At 44.9% G+C, this 11,470-nt stretch overlaps 1 protein-coding gene across 1 annotated transcript in view; it reads left to right on the forward strand.

Annotated features, from left to right (window-relative positions):
- adgrl2a (adhesion G protein-coupled receptor L2a) overlaps window positions 1-9,643 on the forward strand; it is a 135,069-nt gene extending 125,426 nt beyond the window's left edge. Inside the window, 6 exon segments of the mRNA XM_056276891.1 lie at window positions 3-60; window positions 299-448; window positions 1,463-1,559; window positions 3,738-3,866; window positions 5,769-5,786; window positions 8,706-9,643. Coding sequence (XP_056132866.1) covers window positions 3-60; window positions 299-448; window positions 1,463-1,559; window positions 3,738-3,866; window positions 5,769-5,786; window positions 8,706-9,643 — 1,390 coding nt within the window.
- Window positions 9,644-11,470: the final 1,827 nt, after the last annotated feature.

The following is an 11,470-nucleotide window of genomic DNA, read 5'->3' on the forward strand; positions in this document are numbered from 1 at the left end:
ATATTCAACACCTTTCAAGGAATGTTCATCTTCATCTTCCATTGCCTCCTCCAGAAAAAGGTAGGTCCCTACTATTATGCACTGAAGCTATGATTGGCGGGTCAAGGTTAAAGGGACGGGCGTCTCAACAGGCATCCGATCGTCAAAAGCCAAGGACAGGTGTTCACACCCACATTTGGTATTCAATCAGAGCTGCGCACTGATATAAAAGACAAACACGGGCTCGCCAGAAGATCCAGGCAAAGTCATATGAAAAAGTCAACATTGTATGTAAACATGCGGTCGTTTGCTCACACAGGTCCGCAAAGAATACAGCAAGTGCTTTCGTCACACGTACTGCTGTGGAGGGTTGCCGACCGAGAGCTCGCACAGTTCTGCAAAGACCTCCACCGCCAGGACCAGTGCACGCTACTCCTCTGGTACACAGGTAGAGCAGCACACTACCTTCGTCCTTTGTTACAGGAGATTCACAGCCTCCGATGAGCAGCACCGTATTTCATCAAATACATTTTTTTTTCACAAGTCCAGTCTTTGTTTAAGAAAAAAATAAAAAAAGACATTATTTGCAGAGCCTTTTTTTGCAAGCAGTTAAAACCATTTCCAGGGTCATGGGTGTGCAGCGAACAGTTTTAATTCATGTTTGGCTCTATCGAGAATGAAGCAGCCGAGGAGAGGAAAACTGGGAAATTGACAGTGATTTCCTTGGAATTGAAGACTTAGTTAGATGAAATTTTGAATGCACTGAGAGTTCAATTTTATTCAGGATGCCTCAGTTTCAGCGGTTTGAAGTATTACGATACTTGCGGCTGAGGCCAAGGTATTGCCTCCTGCTATTGCCCAGGTGTGTTGTGTATTTGAGGTAGAAAGATGGTTCTGCAGACACATATTTTACATTCCACAAGCGTTGCTGAACTGCATGATTGCCTTTTTTTCTGCTCTACCCCCCCCCCCAGCACCTGCTTATCTTTTTTCTCACTAACGTCATGTGCATGGAAATGGTACTGCACTATTTTAAGAGCGTTGAAGTTATTTATTCATTTTGCTGTGGGGAAATCCAACAATTGCAAAAGATATCAGCATTTTCCGTTAAGTATTTAAAGCAAAGACACCTCAGCAGACAATGCCTTCAGAGGTGCTGCTACGCATTTACAGAAACAAACTTGTCATTATTGGACTTCCAGGTCATCTTTCTCGCTTACAACATGCTCCCTTCGCATCCCCTTACTGTGACAACCAGGAACACGAGTCCCAAAAGTAGACTCAGACTAAAAGCTGATTGCACTCAAATTAGCTTTAAAGGCTGATTCTACACCAGCCACTCTGTGACCCTGGGCCAAGTGGGTGGTGTTTAAGTTGGTACTATCTTTATCCAGAGACCTGAAATTGATTAGTCCATGAAGTTGATCTGAAAGGTGAGCGGGCTTATTCAGGTCCTAACGGCTGTCCCCTGTTGACCTGACAGAGTCGTATCAGGAGAATGTGGAATGACACCGTAAGAAAGCAATCCGAGTCCTCCTTTATCTCAGGTGACATCAACAGCACCTCCACCCTTAACCAAGGTCAGTTCCACACCTCATCTCTCTTCACACGCTCGCATACGCACACATTTCATCATCCCGGTTAAAAATACCTTCCTCCAAGTTCCAGTGATTTCCGCAGAGTCACTGATGGGGTCCTGCTCTGTGAGATGTAACGAGAGCTCCAAGCCTGAAAAGACAGAGCAGTGACTTTGAAAAGAAATATATATATATATATATATATATATATATATATATATATATATATATATATATATATATATATATATATATATATATATATATATAGGCCTGGCCTCCCTTTCTCTGTCAACCAAGGATTAACAAAAATCTGTCCTCAAATATTCTGTGCACTGTCATTCTGGCCGGTAACATCAGACACAAATAAAGGAAAAGCCAAAACAGTTTGTTTTGAAGTGCCGGCCGTCCAGAGTTCATACCCGCAGCTCAGCAGACTCTCAGACATCAGGGTAGTAGAGAAAAAAAACATTTATTTAGAGGAGTCTTAATCTTTGGCTTAAGATGCAGACAGGGCCATTTTGTTTCTGGGCATTTCAGGTGCCCTCCGTTTCTTCATGGGGGAGATTCAAAAGGGAGGGGAGGAGAAAAAAGACCCGTCATATATTATTTAGCCCCAGCACAAATATGATGATGAGAGGATGATGTTCAACTCCTGCTGACCCTGAGTGCTTAGTTTGTTGGGCTTTCTGCTGCCGCGGCTCCCTCTCAAATAGCTTTCCAAGCATGCAAGAAGAGGCTAGACTGACGGAGTCTGACTGTGCCCCCACCCCCACCTCTCTCTGTCTTACCCCGTCTCCACCCTTCTGCCTTGCTCACTTCTATACGCTTCTCCCACCCCGGATTTAAAACGCCACATTGAAGGGTTTGAAACTTTCTTTCTTGTTCGCTTTCTTTCGTTTTTCTTTTTCTTCCGTTCTTTCTTTCTTTTTCTTTTTCTTTCATTCTCTTTCTTTTGTTTCTTTTGTTTCTTTCTTTTTCTTTTGTTATTTTGTTCTTCTTTCTTTTCTTCCTTTCTTTTTCTTTTGTTCTTTTGTTCTTTCTTTGCTTTTCTTTCTTTTTTTCTTTCTTTCCTTTTCTGTCTTTTTTCTTTTTAATTTTCGTTCTTTCTTTCTTTATTTTCTTTTGTTCTTTCTTTTCTCTCTGTCTTCGTTCTTTCTTTTTTCTTTCTTTCTTTGTCTTTCTTTGTCTTTCTTTCTCTCTTTCATTCTTTCTTTGTCCTTTCTTTCTTCTTTCTTTCTGTCTGTCTGTCTTTCTTTCTTTCGCCCGTTGACTGGAGATGTCAATGTAGAGGTGGGATATTGATCTCCACAGGGGTGAAGCAGCCCCCGTTACCCTCCAGAGAAGTGCACTCAAGGAGGGCTTTAACTCCTGGAAGCACTTCCTTGTCATTAAAACATCCTGAGAGACTATGAGACGTGACAGCTGGCGTTTATTAGCGGTGATAAATGACAGTGGAAATACCCAAAGCTTTTTAAGCCCAACGTGAGCTGTTAAAAACATGGCAAGGAGGAGAATTCTGGTTTTAGGAAGAAAATCAACTCCGTGTATGTAGATGAATAGTCTACATATGAATGTCATAATATCTACACATGGAGGGATCCTTTTCTTCATCATGGGTGGGGTTTCATGTCAGGTTGGAGTTCAGCCGTTAAAGCCTTCATGAGCGATGTTTATCCTGGGTAAAACGCTGTGGAGGAAAATTAATGGCCAATAATGTGCACAGCAGGTTAACTTCCCTGCTCAGTTGCTTGGCACTTCTCAGCCCTTTAAAACAAGAGAAACTCAAACATCTTAAAGATCTGACCGCAGAACACGTGGCTCAGTCGTGTGCAGTTGTTGCTCATTTGCATAGGTGTTAATAGAACATTTGTCAGGAGTATAAAATGTAGGGAGGCAGGCCAAGCCTTAACACTCTGCCATGTCTTAAATCAGCCACTTGCATAACAACATTCTATGCTTTCCCCTTCCAAACACTATTTCCATGATAGTTTGGTGCCACCCCAGTTAACACAGCTCTCAGACGAGCAACGGAAATATACCCAGTGAAAAAAAAACCCTGCTCTGAAATTATAATCTCTCTCTTTTTTCTTTCTCCATGAACCGCTCTCTGTCGCCGCTCCACCGCAACACGGGCGAATTGCGAACTGACCTTCCTCTTCCTCTGTCTCGCCACTCCAGGGATGACGGGAAATTACCTACTAACCAATCCTCTTCTCCGACCACAAGGCACTAACAACCCTTATAACACCTTACTGGCAGAGACTGTCGTATGTAACACCCCCTCGGCTCCAGTCTTTAACTCGCCAGGTGTGCTTGCTTTAACACTTCCAGCCACACACACACACACACACACACACACACACACACACACACACACACACACACACACTTCTTTCTTTAGTCTCTCTCTCTCTCTTTGCTTTTTTACCCTCACCACCACCCTCCTCCTCCTCCTCCTCTTCCTCCTGTCTTCTCACATGAGTTTCCTGCAGGTCTTATCAAGAGCAGAATGTAGGAGTATCGTCTTTCCTTTCTCAATCATTGTCCCCCAAATGGCCATGTGTGTGTGCATCTACAAGAATGCACACATGTTTTTGGACACATATAACAGAGAGATGAGAGTCTTCTGATTTATCACGATCTGCCCTCTCACCTTCTCAAATTGCTCTTATCCCGGCTCAGCACCGAACAGGACATAATGATGAAGGGGGAAACGGAGATACTGCATATTCTGCCTGAGATAGTGTAAACCATGGCAGTACAGCCCGCGCCGTGCTCAAAACTGCACGCTTATTAAGATTAATGCTCTTGACTCTATCATGATCGTAATGCAGTTTGTTCATTTTTCCATGTGTTTTCCTTAGAGGGAGGCCTCCCGCTAAAAAAAACAGCATGTATGTTGTACACCCCAAGCAAAGTCCATGTGTCTCAACACAAATGTGCTTAAACTAGAACAACCAGGACGGTCGTTATGACCGTTTTGGATTTTCAAAGTTTAATAACTTTGTGGGGAAAAAAAGATGCAGACCTGCTGCTCCCTGGATTCTTCTAAAACTATATAAATGAGTTTTAGATCTACTGCGCAAAAAAAAAGTTAATGATAAGATCTACTTAAAACGACCATGAGCGGTCAAAATGACCGCACGTAATTTGCGCGTGATCGTGTGCGTCATGTTACTGTTTATGACGTGTGTTGGTGGCATCATTTCCTTCGTGAAGTTCACTGCTCTGTCCTAGAACCACACTAGTGTCCTCCAGTGCAGAGTAACAGTCTAAACTTGAGTTTTGATTATTGCCAACATGTCTGGTTACAGACGCCGTTACAGGCGCACCATGGCTACCACCGAGGTGTTGCAGTATTTACAGGCGTTGGACAGCGGCCATTTTAAATTGTTTGAAAAATAGTATTAAAGTTGTTAAAATGTTAATTTTGGTGTCAGTTAGTTTCTTAACAGACATACTAACATATGTAATATATTAATATCTCAGTTGGGTATTTATCTTGACAGAATATAGAGTTTAAAAACCGGCGGTCATTTTGACCACCCACGGTCGTTCTAGTAGTTCCGGTCGTTGTTTGGGACTGTTTCAATATTTATTTTCAGTTCTTTTTTTACATTTCATGTTTTATAGGCCTTGTTACGTTTGTTAGATTAGCAATATGTGTTTTCCGTTTTGTTTTTCAGGTAATATTTTCACTTTTTCAATTTTGCTATTCAAGTTCGACCATGTCTCTCTGAAGTTTAAATTGTTTAAAAATAGTATTATAGTTGTTAAAATGTTAATTTTGGTGTCAGTCGTTTCCTAACAGACATACTAACATATGCAATGCATTAATATCTCACTTGGGTATTTATCTTGACAGAATATAGAGTTTAGAAATCGGCCGTCATGTTGACCGCCCATGGTCGTTTTGGGTAGGAGGGAAATCCCGGTACTTTAGCATTAAATGTCCATTTGAAAACAAAAATTTGAGCGATTAGTTAAGCAAATATCCATACACCCACCTTCTTACCCCCAACCACCTGCCTCCCAAAGTGACTCAAGTCAAATGTACATGGTGTTTAAAGGACTCCTGACTTCCTGGTCGCACCTCTGACCACACTGTAAAAGGTTGTGCTGTGATGTTTGTGTGCTCCGTTTATGGAAACTGAAATGGCTTCTTCTCCTCTGTCCTGTCTTCTGCTTTTCCCTTGTGCTTCCCTCTAGTGACCTACAGAGAGACAAGTATGGGAGTAAAACTTAACTTTGCCTATCAAATGTAAATTCTTTTCAGCATGCTTATCTAAAACCAAAAAAAAAAAAAAAATCCACCCCCACCCCCCCGCACAATCACTGGTTTACTTTCAGACCATTAACACACACTCAGTGAGCAAGTGGTTCACAAATTTACCCATGAAATGTCCACTTTCATCTGAAAACCAATTGGCCTTGATTGATCTGATCGGTTTCAGATTCTTCCAGTCATCTGAAGTTGTGTTTATAATTTGATGGCTTTCCTACAGATCTTCTCGTTTCTCTGCTTCTCTCTCTTCCGTTGGTTGGCAGTTCTGCAAACCCAAATTGTGCTTTTTTTTGTTTTTGTGTTTGTTTTTTTTTTAATTTTTACCCCAGGGAAGAGAACGTTTATTACAGAAAAGCTTTTTTTTTTTTTTTTTTATGGCAGCGCGTCCTCCCCTGTGGCATTCTGCAGTTTCAGTGTCCGGTAGAAACCGTTCACATCTGTCCTCAGTTTCCTGGATAACACCTGTCTGCCCACCAAATTGCCTCCCAGCATGCATAAACAAATCGCACCGACACCACAGCAGCAGCTGCCCCCCCCCCCCTCCCCATTTCTCCCTCTTCCCTCCTGCTCTCTTATCCCTCTCTGTAGTCTGCTTGCTACCTGTCTCTTCCTCCGTGTCCGCGAAACACCGCTGCTCTCCCCCTACGGACAACAGCATGGGTCCCCCCGTGAGCTAGCAATGAGCCATGGCTGATGCACTCTCTCCCCTGTTCTCTCTCTCTTTCTCTCTCTCTCTCTCTCTCTCTCTCTCTCTCTCTCTCTCTCTCTCTCTCTCTCTCTCTCTCTCTCTCCTTCTCCCTCTCTCTCTCTCCCCCTCTATCGCCCCCTTTCTCTCTCTCTCTCTCTCACTCCCCCATCTCCTCCCTCCTCTCACTCTCCCATCCCCCCCTCTCTCCCCCTCTCTCTTTTTCTTTCCCTCTCTCTCCCCCTCTCTCCCTCTTCCTCTCTCCCCCTTTCTCTCTCTCTCTCTCCCTCTCTCTCTCTCTCTCTCCTTCTCCCTCTCTCTCACTCCCCCATCTCCCCCTCTATCTCCCCCTTTCTCTCTCTCTCTCTCTCTCTCTCTCTCTCTCTCACTCCCCCATCTCCCCTCTCTCTCCTCCCTCCTCTCACTCCCCCATCCCCCCCTCTCTCCCCCTCTCTCTTTTTCTTTCCCTCTCTCTCCCCCTCTCTCCCTCTTCCTCTCTCCCCCTTTCTCTCTCTCTCTCTCCCTCTCTCTCTCTCTCTCTCCTTCTCCCTCTCTCTCACTCCCCCATCTCCCCCTCTATCTCCCCCTTTCTCTCTCTCTCTCTCTCTCTCTCTCTCTCTCTCACTCCCCCATCTCCCCTCTCTCTCCTCCCTCCTCTCACTCCCCCATCCCCCCCTCTCTCCCCCTCTCTCTTTTTCTTCCCCTCTCTCTCCCCCCCTCTCCCTCTTCCTCTCTCCCCCTTTCTCTCTCTCATTCTCCCTCTTACCCACCTCTCTCTCTTCATCTTACCCTTTCCCCCCTCTCCCCCCTCCCCTGTCTCCATCCCCCCCGTCCCCCCCAGTCCTGGCAAAAAACAGTGTTTTTATTCTTTCGCTGCTGATTTCCATGACCTCGCCACCTCCCACCACCCCTTCCCAATGCTCGGAGAAATTCCTAACATGACTGCCTCTGACCTCGGCGGCGGCTGTGTTATTCTTGAGCTGTTCAGCTCGTGACCGGGGGTCTCTCTGGGAACTGTCACTGTGACGGATGCCAAGCGGTGGACCGCGGGCGAGCTCTGACCTTTGCCAGCTTTGGCTACGCGAGCTGCCAGCTATTGGGAGAGAAAGTGTACCAACGTAAACACAACGAAGACCTCAGCTCAATTATTAAGAAACTCCCCGCCCCCCCCACACACACACACATCCACATACCAAAAAAAGAAAATAAATAAAAGAATAAGACCAAAAAAAAAGAAGCTGATTAATGCTTGTTGGTTTAATTTGCTGAACCCCTTGCTCTCACTAAGTTGCAAAGTTTTTCTTTACTTTTCTGTTGTTGTTCTTTTGAGTGATTCTTCATCATGTTACAATAAAATCATTTTACTTTCTTTTGTACATCAGCTACTCTTAGACCAGATAGCCTGAGCAGACACACATGATGTGAGTTGTCTAAAGTGAGTCTTTTCACCTGCTGTGTGTGTGTGTGTGTGTGTGTGTGTGTGTGTGTGTGTGTGTGTGTGTGTGTGTGTGTGTGTGTGTGTGTGTGTGGTGGTTTTGGAGTCACTGCTTGTGCCCCCCCTCCTTCTCTTCTCGTAGTGAGAATAAGATGGCTGTCCCGTCTTTTTGATACGACTCCTCCTCTTCCTCCTCTTCTGTCTACCCCCCCCAAAATGCCGTCTTTTTTTCCTCTCCTGCAACACCATCAAAATAATTAGTTGCTAGGCAACCTGTCGATGTTGTAGCTTGCCCATCTGTGGCTATATACCTGTGACCATGAACCTCTGCTCTGTGTGTGTTGTGATGGTCATGACCTTCCAGTCTCTTTGTTTTTTTTTTTTTTGTTAATGTTGTTTGGGATCACTTTCATTGCTTTGACAGTCAAATGCAGAATGTCCTAGTTCTTCTGTCATGTTAGCTAGCCGCTGAAGACTTTCTTTTAAGTTAAAATAGAGTTACCTTCTTAAAGGAGAGAGTAAAATGATTTCTAACGGTATTGAATGCATGCCTTTATTGTGTGCCGTCTATCGATTGTGCCGTACTACGGTAGTGGAATGGCTTGACCTGAATTTCAGTTTTTTTCTCCATGTGAAATTGCGTCCTAAACAGCATTAAACCTCTCCTTTTCTTTTCCTTTCTAAGCTGACATTCTGGTGGTGACTAATGTCCACTCCCCTCACGTGTCCGTCTCTTTCCAGGGCACTCACTGAACAGTGCGGTGAGGGACACGAGTGCAATGGATACTCTACCGCTAAATGGTAACTTTAATAATAGCTACTCGCTCCGCAACGGGGACTTTGGTGACAGTGTGCAGGTGGTGGACTGTGGCATCACGCTGGACGACGCCGCCTTTGAGAAAATGATCATCTCCGAGCTGGTGCACAACAACCTGCGTGCCTGCAACAAGACTCACCAACAACAGCCGCATTACCACCACCCAACACAACAGCCACAGCAGCAGCCACCACCGCCACCACCACCACAGCAGCAGCACTCCAGCTTAAACCATCATCAGCCCCTGCACCTCCACCAGCAGCCCGGGCAGTACAACTACCCCCCCCACCTCCACCACAACGCGGAGCGGGCTCCGCCCAGGGTGACGGTAGTGACTGGCGGTGGTGGCAGCAGCAGCGAAGATGATGCCATCGTGGCCGACGCCTCGTCCTTGGTGCATGTGGGCGACGTGCCGGGCCTGCAGCTGCACCCCCAACGGGAGCTGGAGGCTCCCCTTATCCCCCAGCGGACTCACTCGCTTCTGTATGCGCCCCAGAAGAAGGTGAGGACGGACGGGGGGGTGGAGAGCTACGTCAGCCAGCTGACGGACGCCGACCCCGCCAACAGCCCGCAGTCACCTAACAGGGACTCCTTGTACACTAGCATGCCTAACCTGAAGGACTCTCCGTACCCCGAGAGCAGCCCCGATGTGGTGGAGGACCTCTCCCCCTCCAAGAGGAGCGAGAACGAGGATGTTTACTACAAGAGCATGCCTAACCTGGGGGCTGGCCACCATCTCCAAGCCTACTACCAGATTAGCCGAGGGAACAGTGATGGTTACATTATTCCTATTGCTAAGGAGGGCTGTGTCCCAGAGGGAGACGTGCGGGAAGGACAGATGCAGTTAGTGACAAGCCTTTAAATGTATTTAAATCATCCCCAACGCCCCCGCCCCCCTTCCCACACCCCTTCCCCTCTGCCTCCTCTTTTGCTTAGACCTGACCCAGGGAAGCATTTCCTCTTTTTATTTCCCCCCAGGGAGTCTAAAAGCCCCGTCATGCACGCTAGCCAACTTCAAACCCTCTGCCCCCCCCAAAAAAAAAATCCACCACCACCACCACCCCCCCCCGCCCCCGCTGGTCTTCTGGACTGAGAGACTTTGCAAAGCAATGGCAGTTCAAAGTTTTAAAGAGACTGTACATATAATGCAGAGGTCAAATTTCAGTTTTGAGAGACAAGCCAACTATGTATTTAAATCTGCTGCTGCTGTTGATTTATTGAGAACAACTTAAGGTGTGAGACAAAAAAAAGGACAAAAAAAATATTATAGCTACATCAGATCAGCAGTTAACCGGTCAAAAGACTGTACATACACTCCCCAGCGTCCTCGTCGAAGTCCGTTTTGTATTATATACAAAATGACAGTCGGAGCAGGACGTGGACTCTTCGTTTGCAAAACGTTCCTGATGAGACTGTTTGTTAGGAATATAAGGTCCCCATTGCCCACGAGTCTCGCCCCGTCACCGTGAATTTCAGATTGTAATCCCACTAGCAATCAAACCCCTGGCCTTACGTTTTCTCAATTGTACAATGAACTGTTGTCAAGGAGAACGGCAAAAATATATATTTTGTTGTATCGCTGGTGTAAGATAAAGATTCATGGGAAAACCATAAATATGAAGAAACCTTTTAATTGAAAATTTTAACATTTGAGAGACTATTGTGTACAAATTGCACATATGTTATACAACGTGTCATGGTTGCAACACTTTATCCATATGGTAGTGCGTCTGAGGAAAGGCTGATGAAACCCAAACGGAGTCCAGAAGTTACAAGAAGCATATTCACCCCTTTCCCACGTGTGAGCAGTGATTTCTGTGTTGCCCGGTAAGATGCTTTTTCTTTGATTATTACCGAAGTGCGTTATTTCGGTAGAAGGGAGAATACGGAAGCGCCCTTTTTTCGAAGTTATTTATGCACTATTTTTTGGTCCGTGTGGTTCTGAATGAACTAGATCCCTTCAGCAACCACGGCGGCGTTAACGGGCAAGTGTCACTTGAATCAAAACCGACTTTTGACAAACTTTCTACCCATCAGAAACGGTAATTTTCCCGTCTGGGTTTGGACATTTTATTTATTGAAATCTTTTTCCAAAAAAAAAAAAAAAGAAGAAGAAGAAGAAGAATGGGAAATGTGTTCATATTTTTCAGCACTGGTAGAGAAACGGTACTGTAGCTCATCTTCTGTAAACGTGTTATCGAGGGGCTCTTCACTCAAGACTGATGTAAATTCAACACTTGTTTAACAAATAAAATAAATGTGAGATTTTTTGTGAAATGCCAGTTGCTTTTTTTAATGGTTTGTGTTTTTTTTTTGTTTTTTTTTGGTAATTAAAAAGCTGATTATTTTGCAATGGACAGTAGACACCTCTGACTCAGGTTATAAGTCCCGAGCACCTTGGAAGGTAAAACCATCGAATTCTGGGGGATTTACGTAGTTTTATCTTGCGTTGCTTTTACTTTTCTTCTGTTTTGTTCCTTTTTTTTTTTTCTTCCAGTAAGTTGCAGTCAGTGTAGGAGCTCATTTCCACCGTATGTGTTTAGAAGCCAAATCTTTCCGTGTGATTCAAAGATGAGAAAACTCAGGTAGGAGAAATTACATTGTGAAAATGTTCCTCTGTGTGGTTGTAACACTCCAATAAAGGTTCAACAATTACACCAGTTCACAGCATCGTCCGCTTAGTACATTA

This window comes from Lampris incognitus, chromosome 3, assembly GCF_029633865.1.
Source record: "Lampris incognitus isolate fLamInc1 chromosome 3, fLamInc1.hap2, whole genome shotgun sequence".
Lineage (NCBI taxonomy): Eukaryota > Metazoa > Chordata > Actinopteri > Lampriformes > Lampridae > Lampris > Lampris incognitus.